At 47.0% G+C, this 20,748-nt stretch overlaps 3 protein-coding genes and 1 long non-coding RNA gene across 21 annotated transcripts in view; 2 read left to right on the top strand and 2 right to left on the bottom strand.

The window, feature by feature from the left end:
* fam222ba (family with sequence similarity 222 member Ba) overlaps positions 1–7,659 on the bottom strand; it is a 51,225-nt gene extending 43,566 nt beyond the window's left edge. For 11 of the 17 annotated variants that reach the window (XR_014124870.1, XR_014124875.1, XR_014124872.1 and 8 more), the window contains exons 1-2: positions 1,531–3,219; positions 1,162–1,351 (exon numbers count right to left, since the gene is read on the bottom strand). Coding sequence is in view for 5 of the 17 variants with exons in the window: in XM_081719199.1 (XP_081575325.1) it covers positions 1,162–1,293 (132 nt within the window). In the remaining 12 variants the exon portion in view is untranslated. Of the gene's footprint in view, positions 1–1,161; positions 1,352–1,530; positions 3,221–7,519 lie in introns of those variants that run through there. The other 6 variants (XR_014124882.1, XR_014124876.1, XM_081719200.1 and 3 more) reach the window with 5 other exon arrangements.
* On the top strand, positions 6,631–12,346 carry eral1 (Era-like 12S mitochondrial rRNA chaperone 1). Its single transcript, XM_027010312.3, has 11 exons — positions 6,631–7,171; positions 7,569–7,724; positions 7,855–7,982; positions 8,057–8,134; positions 8,275–8,321; positions 8,568–8,629; positions 8,798–8,910; positions 9,414–9,677; positions 9,848–9,997; positions 10,373–10,453; positions 10,885–12,346. Exons 1-11 carry the CDS (start codon positions 7,069–7,071, stop codon positions 11,005–11,007), a joined length of 1,305 nt encoding a protein of 434 aa, XP_026866113.3. The 5' UTR covers positions 6,631–7,068; the 3' UTR covers positions 11,008–12,346.
* On the bottom strand, positions 12,243–14,323 carry LOC113577588 (uncharacterized). Its single transcript, XR_004776189.2, has 2 exons — positions 12,985–14,323; positions 12,243–12,726 (listed from the first exon to the last, which is right to left on the bottom strand). It is a non-coding gene; the product is annotated as an uncharacterized LOC113577588 (long non-coding RNA).
* Positions 14,324–14,967: 644 nt separating this feature from the next.
* Positions 14,968–20,700, top strand: tbx16l (T-box transcription factor 16, like). 2 transcript variants are annotated; one of them, XM_035527391.2, is made up of 9 exons: positions 14,968–15,471; positions 15,737–15,902; positions 16,284–16,386; positions 16,574–16,738; positions 17,017–17,154; positions 17,726–17,796; positions 17,883–17,953; positions 19,020–19,251; positions 19,482–20,700. In XM_035527391.2, exons 1-9 carry the CDS (start codon positions 15,276–15,278, stop codon positions 20,032–20,034), a joined length of 1,695 nt encoding a protein of 564 aa, XP_035383284.2. In that variant the 5' UTR covers positions 14,968–15,275; the 3' UTR covers positions 20,035–20,700. The 2 variants fall into 2 exon arrangements, with proteins under 2 accessions (XP_035383284.2, XP_035383285.2); XM_035527392.2 differs by having other exon boundaries at positions 14,969–15,471; positions 19,023–19,251.
* The last annotated feature ends 48 nt before the right edge of the window (positions 20,701–20,748 follow it).

Genomic DNA, 20,748 nt, shown 5'->3' with positions numbered 1-20,748 from the left:
TAGCGGCTGGACCGACCTCGCCCACGCAGGCCCCCACCAACCACAAACACACGTGGGCACGCACACGCATGCAGGCAGGCACGCACTACGACTCTAATTAATATTTACTGAAGTGCTTTTCCAGCTTGGAGTGCTTTGCCGAAAAACATTAACGACAAACATGCAGGAATAAGATCGCGCTCCCTTTATTTGCCCCTTAGCTAGTTATGCTTTGCACAGGCAGGTCAATTAAACATAATAAACCACTTAAAAGACAAACTCAGCCACAAGCCCTCAGCACACGGACACAGAGGCGCTGGCTAATTACCGCATGCATTAGTAGGATTCCTTGCGTTGTAGCGCTTAGCACTTGGGCACCGTAGAACATAGTGGCTCTTTCTGTGCGGCCGCACCCGGGGTCATAATGATCTCATTGTTACTCAACTGCTGGTTTGGGGAAGGCACTTTCATGATTCAGATATGTTGCCGTTAGCATGGCTCCGAGGACAGTGGAAAAACTTTGATAAGACCACGGATGCAAAAGGTCTCTGCAGAAGAGAAACTTGGACAACAGGGCGAGTTTTTGATGACAGCTACAGTTCCCTCCAATTAGTCTTATCTGTAAAGGAAGAGGCTACCTTCAGACCGAGACATCAATAAATAACCATAGTGATTCAATCTTCCCACAAAAAGACGGAACAAATATTTAATTAGTAGGCATGGGCGTTCGAGATGACTGTCTTCAGCAGCCTACCATCTGAAATGCCAAATCGCATAATGTCTTTTCACTGTGAAGACAAACGTTACACCCAGACGTCAAAAATGATCCCCGAGTATAAGCGATAATTGTGCTGAGAATAGGAGACCGCGTTTCTCGGGAAAACAAGGGTCTGGGAACTTAATTATCCACTCTTTGGAAATGTAGGGCACGACTGGAGACTGCGCAACGCCGCAGGACCGCGTTCCCAGGCTGTGGGCTTTCGGACGGACTAAGCGGAACGTGTCGACGCGCCACGACGAGACAGAGGTGCTGGAAAACGAGGACGGGCTGTCCGGTTCCGCAGAAGACACCGCGCTCTTACGAACCGCCGGGACCCACGGGAAAGCACAGTGTAAACGCTTTAAAACATTCGCGAAAGAAGAAGATACAAAAAGCTGAAATAAGCGATAGCGTAAGCTCACTTTGCACGCTTTCATCTGAAGGTAGGTGACATTCTCGGATAGACATAGTCGTGTTTCATACTTCCAACACCAAGGTCTATTCGGGACCGGAAGAAAAGCTGTTTCTCTCGGACCAATTGCCTTCTGCGACATTCATGACCGGCTGTCATTAATCCACGTAACTTTTGTAAAGCGGTGATAACCTGCGTTCCTGGAGGGGAAAAAAAGGGGCGCTTTGATTTTAAATCATTAGCGCTTACGCCAATTTGTAATTCCCGTCATTTATCAGCATGACGGAACGGAAAACAGCGGATCAAAATGCTCGCCCGATGAAAAATGCCCCGTGAAGCCCACGACATATGGACACGAAAGTAGATAATACGGTCTTACCTCGCGGTCCAATTACAGATGGATGATGACATTCGACGAGCAAGTCTATTTATACATTTAGCACAGATCCACGGGACTCGGATGCATTTTAAAATCCCACGTCTCGCAGTGGAAAGGGGGGCTGGGAAATCCACACACGCAGAGCGGAGCGCTGAGCTGAGGCAGGTCCGTCTCCAGTGCGGGCAGCGCCGTCTCCAGCGCCGCTTCTCACTCCACTCTGCCCCAGCGAGCGCATCAACACGGAAGTCTCACTCTATGCTCTCGCCGATTGGACCGCGCTTCAACACAAGCACGCCTCGGCCGGAGCGCTCTGCCAATCAGACCGTCGTCTCCAAGACAAAGAGGCGGGGACTCCGAGGTGGAAGTCATGCGGCCAGATGCAATAAATGACGTCAGCCCTTTGTTACCCTGCCGACCCCGTTCATGTAAAACGCTCAGTCCACTGTTGGGGAAGGACACGCCGACACAAGCCTTGATGTGAGGGCCCACACCTGCTGTCTGGATGCACCGTTCAAGTCAAACGACCCAAATACTTACAACGCAGGTCTAGTTTACTGTCTATTAAAAACTCTGTCTCTGATTTACTATTAGTCTACATTTCTAAATGAAATAACCTGCATACATATCACACAAACACTGTAAAAAAATGTAATGCAAAATAATGTTACAATATCGTAATCTACTGCCTTGAATTTGGACTTGGACACACCGAAGGGATGACCCCATCGACGAAAACCGACGCTTGTGGTCATGCAGTCATAATTAACCAATCTCTTAATAACAATCACCAATCTAAGATACAGTTGCTAAACTAAACATCCCAAGAACTCCCGCAATCATAGAGGCAGTTTACGTGCGTCTCTACAACTTTCCACCCAAGAGCTTTTCTTCTGTAGGTTGTCAAAACGCCCAGCTTCAAAACACTGCACTCTTTCTCGACCCAAAGATCCCCAGTGACATTTTGAAACAACAGCCCCGATATTCCGCAAAGGTCATGAATATGATTGTTTTTTCAGAGAATGAAATGCGACTTTATTTGTGCACAGTTTGTGGTCGGCACTGTGCCCGACATCCTGCTTATAGGCCTTGTGATAAATACTGTATTTGATTAACACTTCCAGAAATACAACCCAACTCCCCTGTAACAGAAACCGTCAAACATAAGAGGACAAGGAGTACAATGCTGCCTAACAATTTATAAATGCTTATAACGAATTTATAAATTGCACCTTTTACACACATCTTTGGGGGTTATTCTGAACAGATCTATATAGCCCATTAACCTGCAATGTAATACAATGCGAACGCGTTTAGACAAACTGAGAAGTCATGCTGTCCTGCAGGCAGGATTAGCTGTTACTATGTTATAAAACTGTAACAACATGGATCACTACAGTCGCCGGTTATTATAGGCTACTTCAGCTCAAACATTACACCAACTACTCAACACGTCGGTCGAATTACGCAAGAATAAAGCACAAAAATGTTTAGAAAATGCCATCGTATTTAAATTACACTTCAGAGAAATTCTGCCCAGCTGGCACTTTAATGTAGCTGGTTAGCTAGCATGCTAAAACTAACTAGCCAGCTTTCTAGTACTAATGTAGCCTAGTAGAAAGCCTTGACTCCTTTGTTGCTCTGCAAAGGTTAAAAAGGAGGGAGAGCGAGCAATCGCTTATAAAATCACTACAATCATAATAGGTAAGGACAGTACTCACTCTCCGATGACAGCGGCGATATGCACTGCTCAAAACATCGTGATGGTTTATTATTTGGGTACAGTGGGGGGGTTTTTTCATCTACTGTTGTTGCTCTGCGTTGCCGAATCACTGCTGCTGTCTGCGGCACAACTTCCGGCGCATGCGCACATCCACGCTTCTCACAGAAAATCGGGCATGAATTTAGACGCTGCATAATTCAGGTGTGTCTCAACGTCGCCTGAATAGAAAGTACACCTTTGCGCCTGCATTATTTCATCATACTTTTTTTTTCTATGTCTAATAAAAATCTATAAAAAGATCATGACAAAAATACGTTTTGTGCGACATATTTAAATACTTCGTCAAAGCGCTTGCACTATAAATTGTGAAAAAAGCTGTCACATCTATAGTTTTTAAAATTTCCCAAGAAAAACTTGAATCGACGTGTAATCCTAGCGTACATGAAACAACCTTATGCAAACTGGAAATTTAACACATTTTCCCAATCTCGGAGACCAGCTAAATCCATAATAAGCCCTGTCAATAATATCAATATATTAGGTGATTTGATAGAGAGTTCCACTCTGGTGTTCCTGAGTCCTAATTCGTTTGCCCCAGTCTAAAATTTCTGTGACAGCTGAGATAAATTGCGTCATTAGATGTCCCCACCTGCCGTCTGTGTGGTATTGATAAAATATAAAAAATGTGGTTTCATTGAGTAAATGAATGTAACTCAGCGTGAGAATGTGTTTAAGTGTATTTCGCTTTCCAGCATCACACCCACACCCCCACCCACCCCCGAATGCTCCCTCCAGGGGCGGTGGACGGGATGTAATGTGACGTGATGTTTCTCTGTCATGGTTACACAGACACTTCATATGAAGTTGATTGATGACATGTAGTCTTTCTTTGACCGAAATCAATCATCCATGAGACCTTCATTGCCATCATGTTCATCATCATCATCGTCGTGACATTGTGCCGTCTGCTGTTTATCTATTCAAAGAAGGTTGGCGATCAAATCTGATTCATCTGCTTCATTGACACATGACAAAACCGCCAAAGTTCGAACCAGGTTGTTCACAGTCCTTCCACAGTAAGCCTCCCTTTCTGCTCCTTCCTTGAAAAGAAAATCCATCAAGTGAAAGAGAAAGAGTCACGCTTGGATTGATCCAGGTTGTCCTTTTATGTCTGATAAGAGGCCAGCACTGCAGACTGGATGGTACTGGTTAAAGACATGATGGGCATAGGGGAAACTGATCCTGGATCTGCAGAAAGGGCCGAGTCAGAGGGCCTGTAGCGTCAGAGAAGGAGTACACAGCCATGGGCTCCATCAGGCAATAATACAAAGTTAATGACGCAGAATGGTGTCTTTCTTCGGCCCTGGGAGACGTCAATACAGGATGTTTAGGAACGGTGTTCCTAATTACGCTTTTTATATCCATCTCTGACATGATTGACGATTTCAATGGGGTTGTATTATCGATCCACTTCACAGACAAGTCATATTGATTGCAGTTCTAGATTGAGTATGACTTCCCCCCCCCCCCCATGTCTTTCTCTCTCTCTCTCTCTTTCTGTCTCTCTCTCCCTCACCAATCAGAGGGGGAATTTAGATTCAGGGCGGCCATATGTGACCTGCCGGTGTTTTTTCGAAATGATCCCTCTAAAAGCTTGCTGATGAGGGCCCGACAAAGGATGCATCTGGCTGCGTGGCTTTGTGCGGTGGGGCCGCAATCATGCGGAAATGGGTGCGCCTGTCGCGCGGCGACCTGCGCGCGCACGAAGGGTGGGGGTGGGGGCGCCGCCCGCGTCTGGGGCTGCAACGTCCTCGCTGCTCCCTGTCGCCCTGCTGCTCGCACTCCCCACTTCATCAGCTCCGTTACTCCCTCCTCCCATGCAGCAGGGTTGGAAAAACAGCACGGGAACACGGAGGCCTCTCCTGGCCTGATGGTGGCGTGAGCGCACGTTCCTCCGCACATACATGTGTCTGTGCATGCGTGGGCATACATCTGCCACTCATAGCCAGGAAGAGGATTGGAAACCTGTTGAAATGTCTGGCGCGGCAGCAGCCCCTGTGCCTTCCGCGGCTTCTAAACGATAAAGACCCCGACGCCGAGCCTGAGCCAAGATGGGGTGCCTACACCGGACCCCCTTTAGGGGCTCTCTGCTGCAAAGTCATTTTTGTACTAGCGCAGGGCTCAGTGTCGGCCCACAAAGTGTCGGGTTTTGCCTTTTTTGACCACGGAGCAGCACTTTTGCTGCGAGCTGGCACGCGAGGCGGTGCTGCACAAAAAAGGGTGCGGCGTGGGGGACCTTTTCGTTTCAAGATGTATTTTTAATCCTCGACACCCAAGTAATCTAGCCCTGAAATGGCCACTGCACCATGAGATGATTAAATGGCTCCCTGAAATAGTCCTCTCATCAAAAGAGTGTGAGAGAGGGACAGATTCTTTCTGCTGGTTTAAAGGGAAAAGTTAATGCAGCAGTTCACCAAAAGCACTTTTATACTCCCCTCTTTTATACACAGAGTGGGCATTTGAAGAGAAAAAGTTCTAGGAAGAGATACCAGATATGTGTGTGTGTGTCTGTGTGTCTGTGTGTGTGTGTGTGTGTGTGTGTGTGTGTGTGTGTGATATACAGTTCAAACAGATCTGAGTGTCTCTTGTTTGTGCCTCCTTCAATACTTAAAACACTGCTCTCATTCTTTAACTCCTGCTTCAGTTGAGACCTCCTAGTTGGACTTGGCCTCCCCCTTCCTTTTCTCCTGTTCTGTCGGTGCCGAGCAGGCTCTCAGCGATGACAGATTGTGAGCCACCTGATCTCCTTCATCTTCCCCGGCGGAGGTGTCTGTAGCGAACCCATCTCCGCTCCGGGCGGGCCAGCCAGCAGCCGGCGCGTTTGATGGGCGATAGGAAAACACATCTGCTCCCTCCGACTGCAAGTGCGCGAGCGGCCCCACGCTCGCATTCCTGATCACGGTCCGCCAGCGCTCTCGCGCCCGCGGCTCCCCGTCGACTCCACACCACATCACGCCGGTCAGCTCTGAGGTGCAGCGACTCCACAGGGGGAAGCTGAGAGCCGTTGGCTTGGGATTTGATTGCTTCAACACACACATGTAACTAATTTGATTCTGAGGCATATGTGATGAAGAACCTGCTCCTTTTTTCCACGTCCTGAACTATCTTGGGCTGTCGGATTATCCAAACATGACTGACATTTGCAGCTGGTTCACCTGGAATCTTGTCCCAAATCTCTTTCCCCCACTCATATGCTGTACCGATTGGTCACTTTTATACACTTCACAATTTTATGTAGCTGATAGTTTCAGTGGGAAAAGTGTAGATATAAATACAGGCATAACAAAGATACAGATATAGGGCTATATTTTCTCCTTTTATAAAAGCTTTTGTTATGCATATACAATGTAATATATCCACGATATCTAGGCACTTTGTATTCTACCGACGGCTTGCAAGTGCAGACTTAATATCCTGCTCCTATGATATCAGATAGGTTGATCAAGAGCATTTTTGTTCATATATAAAATGTCAAGAATATCCCGATGAATTTATGACAGCGTGGCAAAAAGAACGCAAAGACAAAAAAAAAACCCGTTACACTGCGTGAGTGTGATTCCACTTGTCCCGTAGGTGGCGGAAGAAAATAAGTTACTGCTAGACGAGGGCGCTCTTCTCCGGCACGCCGCACTCTTCGACTAAAGTAAGATGTCTGCGCCCTGAACGCATGCGTAAACAAATATGGAACGTGAAATAACCTTCCACGAATAATTGCGCTTCCATAAAATAACATATAATTTGAGCACACTGACATATCTATGAAGATGGCTTTACGTATGTGCGAGTCTATTTTACGAAGGTCTTTGCGGTTTCCTAGCTTGTCGGTGACTTTGGAAAATGCGTCACCACGACTACGAACAGGTCTGTTATTATCGGACCACGTTAATAAGAGACATTTAACTCAAACTGTATACCGAGCTAGCTCAGCCACACACATTGTCAAACGATTTCCCCTCCTGTGGTCGCAGGTTATCATAATACTATGACTTGAAGATTTGCTATATTTAAAAACACAGTAGGTCAATCGGAGCTGTTCGTTTAGTAAGCTAAGCGGCTAAATAGCTGATAGACTGTCAGTTTGACCGCACCGAACCGAAATCCTAGTTAGACAGCAGGGTTACAGTTTTTACAGACTTTATATATATTCGCTCAAATCTAGTCTACACCTACATTTCCAGCTACGTTATTCAGCTTCGTTGAGTTAGTTACCTTTCAATATGTCGGATGGTGTGGCTAAAACCTCACTTTTGCTCGTCAGTTCTTCATGCCGGAGGAGTCGTGGGACGCGGCTTGCACGCCTCTTCGGCCGCTTGGGTGTCGTCCAGGGAGCTTCTGGACGGGCTACTGAAGGGCAGAGCCTTGCTCCCCGATGGCGCTCCGGGTCATTGCCCAGCCGCTCTTCCGCCGGACAGAGGTAATCTTGGCGCAGTTCACAGTGACCTACGCTTTGAGGCTCGCCTTTTAGCGACATTCTGCTAAAAGCAAGTGTTTTGATCTTACCTGCATGGCGTATTGGATTTCCCTTTGTTGTTCGTTTCCTTCAGTTGATCAGTTTTCGCTGCTACTGAAGGAGCCAGATCAGCCAGAAAGTCCGAAGTGTCTAAAGGTGGCTATAATTGGCGCTCCAAACGCGGGGAAGTCAACACTAACGAACCAACTTCTTGGCAGGAAGGTACTGATTGTCCACAGTAATTTCAATAATGTGTTAGTGTTTTCGCTTATGAATCATTCACCTCCTTTAACCAGGTGTTTCCAGTCTCCAAGAAAGTGCATACAACAAGATCGAGTGCACTGGGAGTAATCACAGATGATGATACTCAAATTGTAAGTGCTCAGATCTTCACTATCCTCTCGCAACATATTAATAATCCTTGTTGATCAGATTGCCTGATCTATGGCTTTTTAGGTGTGATATCAGTGTCACAAATAATAATAAAACACATTTACTCTCTCTCAATGGTCAGATTCTCCTAGATACCCCTGGTCTTACTACACCTTCCAAAGTTAAAAGGTAAAATTTTAATGTAGCTAATGTTTTTTTAATGTTAGATTTGTAGTTAATCTAACCACAGTTAATAAATGATACGATTGTCTCCAAGAGCTGAATTCTGTCAGACAGAAGAGTGAGGTGTAGTGTCTTCACCTCTGAGTTGCAAATGAATTTCGGGCTAAGGTCAAGCCCTGGTCAGAGCATGTGGAAAAGAGGTGTGTAAGGTACACACGTATAACTCGCGCCTTATTTCTGTACTCCACACAGACATCAGCTGGAAAGGTCTCTTCTTGTGGATCCACTGAAGTCATTGAAAGAGGCTGATCTGGGTAATTACTCTGAATGAACTGAATACAAATCACTTCACTGTAACGCTGGAATGACGACCGTAGCAGTCGCGCTTTAAACATTAAGATTTATTTGAACCATTTCCCAAACCAGAAACTATCGTCCATCTTGGAAACCACCTCCATCTTAATGCCTTCTTCCATTTGCAGTGGTCGTGATGGTGGACGTCTCTGACAGGTGGACCCACAACAGGCTTGACTTTGAGGTGCTGAAGTGTCTGGCCCTGTGTCCGCATATTCCTGCCATCCTCGTCCTCAATAAGGTAGCCAGCGTTGTCTCGCTGCTTCTGACCGCTTTAATATGGGCAGCTCGTTAACCAGCAGGATACAGCAGACCCAGGTCCTTCAGCAGCTGTGCAAGTAGAGAGAAGCACTTTGCTTGCCCAGCTGAGGAACAACCACTGGCCAAAACATCCTGTTTCTTTGGAAACCTTTGGCAGTTCTTGGGATGCAACAAACTGCTTACATGGGCACATAGACTTAAATGGGTATTTTACATAGACTCGCATTTTAAAAGATTAGACATTATGCTAATCAGGATTAGTCTTAACTATGTAACCTGAATATTAAATACCTCTATTCACATTAGGTATGCTTGAAAATGCTGAAGAAATGCAGTAAAAATGCCCTTGGTAGAAGTACAGTGTAACACAGGATGTTCAGTCTACTTGAGTAAATGCTTGTTATGTCTCTCTCTCTCTCTCTCACACACACACACACAAACACACACACACACACACACACACACACACACAACCCCAAAAAGGTGGACCTCCTGAAGAACAAAACTCTGTTGCTGGACCTCACAACCAAGCTGACCGAGGGCGTTGTGAACGGGAAGCGGGTGCACGGCACCCCTAGGCCGTCTCAGAAAGAGGTGGCAGAATTCCCGGCTGCGGCAGAGCCGCAGACCAAGAGTACCCTGAGCAGGGAGCAGCTGAGGGCTCTGAAGGACTGTAAAGGTTGGCCCCACTTCAGGGATGTCTTCATGCTGTCTGCCACAGATGGCGAGGACGTGGAGCCACTGCGGGTACGAAACCCCGCGGCATAATGGGAGATGAGCGTATTGGCATCGCCGCTTCCTCTCACGAGTCCTCGCCGGACCCGTGCGGAGGGTGGTTTATATTTCCGTTCCAACCGCTGCTGTGATAGGTGCTCCGGATAAGTGTCGATAGTGAACGTTGCCTTCTAATTTGACAGAGATATTTGCTGGTGAGCGCGAAACCAGGCCCTTGGCAGTACCACAGCGAGGTGCTTACAGACCAGAACCCCGAGGACGTGTGCACCAACATGGTGCGCGAGAAGCTTCTGGAATACCTCCCTCAGGAGGTGCCCTACACCGTGACTCAGGTAGCGCCCGCAATGGGACTTAAGTCAAACTTGTGTCATGATACCTCCCATCTTAAAGATGGTCACGCGATTTTGTGAACTACTAACGGTCTTTAAGATATCTTTAGTCCCACCCTGAGTCATGCGGTTGGCTTCACAACCCCCTCCCCCAACCCTATCCCCCGCTCTCTGCTCTCCTCTGCTTTTACGTCTTTAAAGGTGACCTTCACCAGCACGAAAACTGCTCTGAGGGTTAGGGGGAACAAACCCCCCCCCAAAAAAAAACAAATAAAAACCTTTTCACACTCCATTTCCGTCCTCTCTGAACAGTGGAGTTTTCGCAGGGCTTGAACGATCTCCCTGTTGATTCTTTGTGTGTTGATGTCTGTTTTGAAGCATATTGAGCTCTGGAGGGAGACAGAGGATGGAATGTTGGAAATCTGCATCAAGCTCCATGTGAAGAAGGACAGCCATAAGGTGAGAGAGCCGTTTCACCCCCCGCACACGCAGTTTCACTCTCGGATAGCCTGGTAACCTTTCACACAATGTACGCGCAGAAGCAAAAGCAATATTTGAGGAAAGTCTGGCAAATAATGGTAAATATTTGAGCAGATTCCTTTTGTAAGTCATGCAGTTTGAACACGGCGGTCAGCAAAAGTGTGACCGCCTCAGCTAAAAAAGGAAAAACCTTTTTTTTTTCCTTTTATAAATCATACAGCCATTGGAAACTGGGGTTTATACTGTACAGCGTTTTGTTAATGTTCACTTTGTCTTTATACTCAGTATGCCTGCTTATTCTGTCTCTTTCCCCCCCGTCTCCCTCTCTATCTCTGCTTTATCCCTCTCTCTCTCTCTTTTCTCCTTTTCTCTTTCTCCCCCCCCAATACCTCCCTTGTTGTCCCACGCAGAAAATGGCGATCGGCCCCGGCGGCATGCTGGTGACTCGGCTCGCCCGGGAGGTTTCGGAGGACCTCATGAACGCCTTTCAGCGCGAAGTGCGGCTGAGGATCTCCATCAGCCTGAAGAGGTGAAGCGGGTCTGCTCGGGGCGCCCGGAAAATGGACTTCCGGACCCGCCGCCCACGGACGGCCGCGGCCGCTTCCCAGACTTCCCCTACCAGGACCTCAGCATAAAAACAAATTCCACCCTCCAGGGTGCATTTGCAGATGGACCTGCCCTCTTCACCAGTGTTTTGAGGCTGTTCGAGGCTTCTGTTTTGACGTGCGGCATTCACACACACTAGCCGGCTCTTATCTGTGTGCAGCACGCCGATTTGGGGTAGATCCTCCACTCTGGGCATGAGCTGCTTTTTTTTTTTTGCTTTTTTTTTTTTTTTCTCTCCCCTTTTCCGAGTTTTCTCGAGTTCTCTTCATCCCGTGTCCCTGCACGACCATTAGTGAAGCCGTTGTTCAGCTATTGTCCCCATTCTAGCAGTGGGGATACATCATGATTTAAGTTCACACTGTCACAGAGCTGAACAAGATGCAGGCCAACTGATGAGGTTCATATAGAGTTTACTGTTATTTTTGGGTGGGGGGGGCAGTTATCTACAGAACCCAGAGTTGCTCGTGTTTGCAGACAGTAACCTCTCTGTAGATCGCAGGCAGTTATTGTCATCATTTGTCCATATTATTTGTTGTAATAGAGTTAGTTGGTGTACTGGTACACTCTTTCTGTGTTTTAAAACACTTCCCAGTCCAGGCTGTACAATATCTCTCTCTCTTTCTCTCTCCTCTCTCTCTCTCTTCAAGTTTTAATTTAGCTTTATTGGAATGACAATTATATTGCATTGCTAAATCTTACTTTCTATCTCTGACAGACAGACAAACACACACGCACACTAGCACAACAGCCCCCTGACACCCACACCTACCCACCCTCGCGCTCTGCCTTTGAGAGCTGCTGAAGCTTAACTAAAAGTACAGCCCCAGAGGGCTGGATTACCCTTCTAACAGAACACAAAATGGAGCAGTAACCTTCCACTAAAACGGGCACAAGATGGCGATGCGTTTGTTCTTGTGCCCTCCGCCGTCCATCAAGCGTGGCTGGCAGCGGCTCCTTATCCAGGCCGTGGTGATGAATTGCGGACTCGTGGCTCAGCCAGCCCGAAGCAAGATGTCCGTCCGTCTCCACGCCCTCCCACCTTTTTTGCTGTGTCACTTGTATGTTCAGTGAGGTCACACAATTTTAGACCAACCGTTCGAGCCGAAAACCCCCACATTCTTTAGTCTGTATGTTGTATGCAAATGAAATTGTTGACTCAGGGTTACTCATTCAGGTGCGTTTATTGAGTAACTGCACATATACACAAACTGTCTGCATCTTCCCTTACAGAGGGACTTGTAATAAACATTTGAAAAGAGCACATAAGTGACTGGTGTGACAAATGTCATTTAATTGCGTCAACGTACAACATGCAGCACGCTCTCAGCCGTCCCGACCCTTGACTGTAGTGAAACACCTCTGACGGAGCAACGACATCGAGCAGAAGCAGAAGAACCCTTACCATTACTAAACTCAGTAATGGTAACGGTTTATCTGCCCCCCTCTCTCTCTCTCGCTCTCTCTCTCTCTCTCTCTCTCTCTCTCTCTCTCAGAAGATGGGTGTGCAGGTGGAAGGAATGACACCCTGGATAGTACATCATCTATACTGTAGTGTCTCCATAATGAACTTACAGTATATGATGATATCCTGTCCAGGGGACAGGATGATCGCGTGGAGAAGCTGGACAGTCTGTACCCGTGTCGCTCTGGGGAGGAAGCAAAACCAACAAGGGCAGTGTTGACGCGTGTTCAAACAAAAAGTTTTCCCAAAACAACATTTGGAGTTATTTAAACGAAGTTAGCATATACGATCCGTTTCCAACAAGATCCAGCCTTTGTCTGGGATCTTTCCTAAAAGCCAATCCAAACATTTGCAAAGTCACACTTGCAGGGCGACTTCGTCACCTTTAATTGGCTGCCCAAACTGAGGCCCAGTTGTTTACTTTAAGTCACCATACTCTCACCTTAAGGTCACTTGTCCCCGGTTCCCTCGCCGAAGGTGTTAATGAACTGCCTAATTACACCCGTTTGGCACCGTTCCACGTCTTCTTTCCATTCTTTAACTTTGTCTACAGGCTCGGCGGCGCCGTTCTCTTGCGGTTGCCTGAGAGCTCTCTGCAGTACCCCAGGGCCACAGCTTTTTTAATGGACCCCACTCATTTGCATATGGTGATGACGTAAGGGCTGTCTTGCCCTTATCTGTGCTCTCCCTTCTCACCAATCAAGATCCTGTCCTCTATCAGCTGCTGAACAGTTACTCCAGCCTTAGCCTTCATACGTGTGTGTGTGTGTGTGTGTGGCCACGGCCTCACGCGCTACCCCGTTGCAGCTTAGAAAAAAAAAACTGAAAAAAAAAACTGAAAGCTACAAGCTAATTTTTAAAGTGGTCAGATATTGCTGAATTCTATTTGGCTGATCTTCATGGCCAAAATGCCAGCTTTCTCGTGCTGGATTCTCACACACACATTACATGAGTAGAACTCTTTTGTGTTAGTTATTTTCCAGTAAGCAGCTACACTGTAATCCAAGCTAAAACAATACTGAACTACTATTTTGGCAGTTTCCTTATTCCCTAGTGGAATATAAAGCAGAATCTTGGTCCTCTCAACATCTTTTTCCTTGACCAGCATTTGCCGTGTCAAACCGATTAAAACAGCAAAGCACTAGAGATGCGATTCATATATGATATGAATTTATTTTTAGTGCCCTCGCATGGAAACGTACATGCACGGTATATGGTAAGACACGCCAGGGTTACTCTGATGCCACCTACTCTTACCACTGTTCTACAGTCAGGAATGAAACCCCTCCACCCCCTCATCACAACACGCTTTGACACACCTTAACCTGATGCCAGGTCAGCAAGTATCTCTGCATCTTCCTCATTGCAGGCCCGGGCCGTCACAGGAGTGACTTTAGCGGGCTGCTGTGGGTTCAGGCTGCCTGGTTTGGGTGGGGTGAGGGGGGCGTGTGCTGAGCGAGGGCCCAGGACGCCCAGATAAGCCAGAGGGAGCCCTATCAGAGCGGCACCAGGATGCGCCGCGCTGGCCCCGTCGCTGTTTATCTGCTGCTCCCCAACAGGTGGAAGTTTCCACGAAACGAAGATCGCTTACCCAGGAGATTCCTGTGGCCAGCCAGACGTGAAGTCAACTGGCCATGGGCGTGCAGAGAGGGCCTTTGTTGAAAGCGCACGGTCTTAACTTCCCCGTTACACAGTGCGAGGCCTTGGAGTGCTTAAAGTTCTGCCATTTTTAAGTTTAAGCTGCTCTAGGTCTGAGCAAAAAGTGCCAGTGACCTCATCAACAACCTCGTATTATGTTTTCCAATTTGCAGAAAGATAGTTGATTATGGGGGATATGTAATCTTGTTATTTATGGCACATCCCATACTGGTGTGCTAGTAGTGCACACAAATCACTAATGACAATGTAATTTAGTTAAACACTATACTTAATGTGACTTTTTGTGAAACTGGCTTGTGGCCTGGAGATTTCCTGTAGATATTTTCTGCCAGAAAGTTTCATAATGATGTGGGAATTAAGAGCATATGCAGTGAAAGTCATCTTTTTAAATATGCTAATATCACATCTAAGCAGTTTTATTGGTTTATTGACAGGTTTGTTGATGGTCACCATTTTGTCTCCCTCACCTGACCTTCCTTTGAGTAGAAGCCCATTGGTTTTTATTGCTGGTGAATAAACTATGAGGTGTTTGGCACAGCAGATCAATGCGTTTGACGTGGATAAGCAAGCCCAAGACGCTGAGCTGGGGGAAAACCTTGCATTCACGTGTCACTACCCACACTTCCTACTACTAACCATCATGTCATCTAGGCCTCCTGTCTAGGCCTGGTCAATAAAGGGGCCTTTGGTGGAAACGGTGTTTTGCTGCTGCTCCAAGACCGGTTAGAAGATGCTGACAAAAATGCGTAAGGTTAGAATTTGTCCAATTGTGACTGACCTGGGAACAGTACATAAAGGACAGGTCAGTAAAGTGGCATGGACAGGACCTAGCTTCCTGCAGTTATCAGGGGACAAACTGCCAGGGTGATTAACACCTTCTGGGGCATTTGTTGGGGGGCGGGGGGGTTGAAGAGACCCCGAGCCTCTGAAGTGAGATCCCCCTCCTCTTCTCCCCAAAACCAGAGAAGAGCAGCATTTTCACAGACACCCCCTTGAGCAGGACGGGGCAAGAGTGGTGGGACCAGGAGCCAGATCAAAGGGGGAGCTGTGGATTGATGTTCACGCATCTCTTTCATGTGTGGAGGACGAGTGTCCACCTGGGAAACATCCCGTCACATCTCATCTCCAACAGCTGACTCTCTGCCCGCGGCATCTGCAGGGTTCAGTGACTCCTGCTTCAGGGCCATGTATGTCCACCAGGAACGGCTTGTGCTGGACTGCCCTTGTCCACTCAACTCCCTGGCCAACAGCTATGGACACTACCCGCATGGTGAGTAATATTTAGCACATACAATTCTCTCAACATTCATGGGTAGCAGCATTATTTTTTAGCTTTTCATTTCATATAACTTTGTTTTGAGTTTTATTGCTACATCGGAATACATAACGTTTTCAGTAGAAGGATGGACACTGAAAACAAAGTTAAAAAAAAAAACAAAACAGCATTGCATTTTTGACAATAGGAAACTGTAGAAAGTGGCGCTAGAGAAACAGCAGAGTGGACATTATATTAAAACGTTCGTTTTATTGGCTAGAATGGAAGGACTCCATCCACCGCAGCGAGCGCTGCGACAGCGCCGAGGTCAGCGGCGGCGAGGCGGAGGTCACCTCGCTCCCGGTTCACGTGTCGCTGCATGGGCGCGATCTCTGGGACAAATTCAGCAGCGTCGCTACGGAGATGCTGATTACCAAAACCGGCAGGTAGTTCACACAGACGTGACCCCGGCACACGGGTTCAAGTCTGGGTTGCCTGCTTTAATAGGCTGCTTGTGTATACCTACGCTAATATATTATATATCTGCACAGTTTTATCCATTGCTTTAATCCTTTTGAATAAAGCATGTCTGTAAAGACGTAGTTATTTACCAAGGCGGTAAACTCATTTGTTTCGTAGCCTAATGGACGGAGTAATCCGGCTCACGATTTTCGTAACTGCCAAAGCACTTTGTTCTGGCGTCGCTGTCTGCTCTAATCAAAATTTAATGGCCCTCTAACGAAATGCATCTTGTTCAAGCGCCTTTCAATTAGCGGACTCCTTTTTAATGGCGTGGGTTTTTTTCCCCCTGGCGTGTTCCGTTTCAGGCGCATGTTCCCCAGCTGCAAAGTCACAGTGACGGGGCTCAACCCGAGAGTCAAGTACGTGGTGATGATGGACATGGTGCCGTCTGATAATAACAAGTACAAGGTGCCTCCCCCTCCCTTCCGCTCGGCGCAAGCAGACGCACACACAAAAACACTCCCATTTTTCCTTCCCATTTTTAACCTACACGTCAGTCGATGAGTTTTAACCGACAGTCATAATGAAATGAATGAATAAATAGATGGCTTTAATATATATATATACTGAGCCCTTATAACCTTCGTTCCTGCAGTGGTGCACGGATCACTGGGAGACGAGCGGCGCGGGCGAGCCCCGCCTGCCCGACCGCTTCTTCATCCACCCCGACTCGCCCTCTCTGGGCGAGAGGTGGATGCAGTACCCCATCTCCTTCCACAAGCTCAAACTCACCAACAACGCCCTCAACTCCAACGGCCTGGTGAGGACGCTCGCGTCATGTCAATGTTTAATCAGTTTGCTCAGCGTTCATGCAAACCTGTTCTTCCCAGATACTGAATGGGTTTGGGGTTTGTTTTTTTTTTGGGGGGGGGTGGATGCAGACCTACATAACAAATGTGCATGCGGTACATCTGTCAGAGCTGCCACTGGCTATACATTTGTAAGAAACGTTTTGTTCATTGGATCATAAGTTAAAAAAAAAAAAAAAGGTCGCGCTGGTATGTTATCTAAAGCTTCCTTTTATTTTGCCCCAACTAGCATATTGTCCTCCACTCGATGCACAAGTACCAGCCTCGATTGCATATAGTCCAGGCTCCGGATCCCTGCGGGGGCTATCTGCGCTTCACCCTTCCCGAGGCCGCCTTCATAGCAGTCACAGCCTACCACAACCACGAGGTGGGAGCAGCGCACATTCGACACCGTCGGTCAACGTACGTTAGATATTGAGTCTGTTTGAGCGCAAAAGGGCGTGACGGCGTTTTTAAATCGCCAGCTGCTGAGAGCGGTGCCACAGGCGAGCTGAGAACCGACCCTGGTAACAGAGAGAGTAAGAAATGCCCTTTTCCAAAGTGCCATCTGGTGGTTCGTGTGAGAATTCGCGAAATCACTTTCACATATAAGCTGGGAGCTGCACAGAGAAAATTAAACCGGCCTTCATTGAGATTCCCCTCCCCCTTTATAATCACTTGCGAAACGACACCGATATGTCTAAAAGATTTGGGCTCCATAGTTAGTAAGCAATTAAGTCGGAATTAATTTAGCAGTGAAAGATGACAGATCCATTGGGTCACGGTGGCATTGATTACAATGAAAAGTCGTCTTTGAAGACTACACAGACAGTGCCAATTAGACAAATTCTTTCCAGCCTTTGTTTTCTTCGTCTAAGTACATCAGAGCATGTTTGCCAGCGAGAAAGTGATTACAGGGCTGTTTGCTGACGGGCGCTTCCCTGTCTTTCCGTCACCAGATCACCAAGCTGAAGATTGACAACAACCCCTTCGCCAAAGGGTTTCGTGACGATGGCCTTAACAGGAAAAGGTAACTGACACCGAAGACCTGGTGCATTGCATGATTTAAAATGGGAAGACAGACATGGACAACTTTTTAGCTTTTGTGCACATTAGGTTCAGAGACAAAGTTATCCAGGCCAAGCACAATCCAAGACATCACCTGAACAGGACTCAAAGCCATGAAGGTAGTGTTTATATATAAAACATAAAAGATCTATCATACTTAGGCAAAAAACATGCTTTAGGATCATTGGCTTATGTGTTACTTGCTTAATAATTACTTTATAATTACTTTGTATACTTGCTAAATGATTCATGACTAAGACCATCATTATTTGCGGAACAAATCCCACTCAGTGGTGCCAAAATATTCAGGATTTATCTGAACACCTAAAGGTGAGGAAGGGAGAAAGAGAGAGAGGGAGGGAGAAAATGATAGAGAGAGGGAGAGAGAGAGAATGATAGAGGAAGGGAGAAAGAAAGAGGGAGGGAGAGAGAGAATGATAGAGAGAGGGAGGGAGAGAGAATGAGAGAGGGAGGGAGAAAGCGAAAGAGGGAGGGAGGGAGAGAATGATAGAGAGAGGGAGGGAGAGAGAATGAGAGAGGGAGGGAGAAAGCGAAAGAGGGAGGGAGGGAGAGAATGATAGAGAGAGGGAGGGAGAGAGAATGAGAGAGGGAGGGAGAAAGCGAAAGGGAGGGAGAGAGAGAATGATAGAGGGACGGAGGTGGTGCTGCATCTTGGTCTTTAAGTGTTGTATTTAGTGTTTCCATTACCTTTCTGCTTTGCATTACTGACTACATATTATTTCTATTTTATTGCACACGTGTACCACTCTTTAGTTGAATGGTATTCAGCAGGGCTGATGTTGAGTCAAATTGGCACCTTTTCATTAGAACAGACACCATATTTGTATTGGAACTACATATGTAATCCATATATATTTATCATTTTAGAGTACAACTCCATTAAAACCGTATTAGTTGCCCGGGATCAGGGCAAAGCAGCCACAATATGCGAGGGGCAAGTCCCACATTAGGACGCTTGATAAAAATATGCACTAGTGGAGTTTAGTCGACCCTCAGGCTACAACGCTGTCACCACCCGAAATTCTTATTAGTACAGGCCTAAGTTGAATTGTGTTCTGGGAAACAGGGTTTGAACCATGTGTTAGTGAAGACTACTGAAGTATGAAGAGAACAAAGTCGTTTTTTCAAACGGCCCATCAGGAGTAGAAATTGATTGCTTCTTAGCAGCAGGGCCGCTGGACACACAAGAGAAGGCGGATGAAACTGTCTCCAGCTCGGTGGACTTTGCTAAGTCCTTGCGTCTGCCGGACATGAAGGGGCCTCCCTCGGCCATCTCCAACCCCTTCATATGCGCTTTTATGAATTCGGGGGGTGTGGGGCCAGAAACCTGGAGCCAGACCCAAGTGCCCCATCAGACCCAACGAGCGCCCAGCCCCAATGCCAGGGCCTTCAGCAGGTAAGATGGCTGTGATACTGTAAGCTGAATTATAGACTTAGTGTTGCGACGCCTTAAGACATGAAGTAGCAATTGCAGTCATAGCTTTAATTATTTTATGTAGCAAATTTGTTTTAATGATATTTATTAAATAATTTAATAGGGAAAAAAAGTTATTAGTTCATGTGATATATGTCCTTTCTTGTGGCCAATACAGCCACTGCATTGTTTTTGCGGTCTCTCCTGTCCAGGTCTGATGAAGTCAACCCCAACAGGCTCCGGTACGTTTGTGCCTCTCTGCCAGTAATTCAAAGCACCCGAGCCCCATCTCCCAGTGAGCAGTGGAGCTACACCAGACCTCCCCCTGCCCAGGCTGGCATCCAGAACCCGGCTCCCAGTCACATCCGCCCCGCCCTGACCGGACTCCCCTCACCCCAGCCAGAGCCCCGTCCTGACCCAGAGCAGCCTCTACCTCTGCCCCCCAAAGTGAGGAGCCTGCAGCTGCCTAAAATCGCCCTCAGGAGCCTGGAAGCGATCGCCACCTCGGCCCGCGCCGGCCCACGACCCCTGGCCAACATCCTGAACAGGATCCACGCACGGGTGGCAGCTTCCAGCAGTCCAGGCAGGGCTCTGCATGTCCAAGCCCAACACGAGCAGGCGGCCTCGGGCTCGGAGAGGGCTGCGAGGACCCCGTGTTTGCCAGCTGCTCAGGACTGCGGCGCAGGGTTTTGCACTGAACAATCCTTTGGGCTGTTGGAATGGTCGGGTTTTACTGGGGACACGGGAGAGAGACAGTACCGTTGACCCCAGCTCCAGTACTATGCTTCACTACAGTGGAGAGAGATGTGAAAAGCTTTTTATGGTTAGTTAGAACTTTTAAGGACTCTCAGGAGGAAAACCGTAACTAAAACGTTTGGCTAAAATCACCTTATACTGCGCATGTACTTTGTTTTCATAGTCAGTCCTCCAGTACATCCAGATTCTGTTTTTTACTTTTTATATTTTTACGTTACTGATGAGTAATGATCTAGTTCAAACGCTCTTGTACGTTAGTCTACTACACAAGAATTTAACAGTGATTCCTTTTATGCATCTATTTCATGTATAAATTTAAATATTGCAGAACTCTGCAATTTGTTATTAAAAATGTGTGTTACCCAACATGTTTCAAATGCTTGGAGGAATCGCTTAATTTTAAGATTTAGACTGTCAGTCATACCCCTGAATGAATGACTTCATACTGATTTGTGAACCCACTCCAGCAATCAGGGAGGGAAAAAAAAAAAGTTTCCAACAGGCACGTTTTATTGAGTGATCAGACAAAAGTTTCTACACTAGTTGTCATACATGTTGACAATATACATACGTATCTATGCAGTATGCAGGTATACTGTAACAATGTTTCACGTTTGGTAATATACTGCACCCTTTGCAAAGTAGAAAAACAATTCCAAGACCTGGACAACTATGTAAAGAAACACACGGTAACAGATAATCTGGTCAACAGCATGTGTATAT

The sequence above is a fragment of the Electrophorus electricus genome, chromosome 8 (assembly GCF_041902795.1).
Source record: "Electrophorus electricus isolate QZ-2024a chromosome 8, ASM4190279v1, whole genome shotgun sequence".
NCBI classification, from domain to species: Eukaryota; Metazoa; Chordata; class Actinopteri; order Gymnotiformes; family Gymnotidae; genus Electrophorus; species Electrophorus electricus.
Note: the sequence above shows the minus strand (reverse complement) of the source record. Positions and strands in the feature narration are given on the sequence as shown.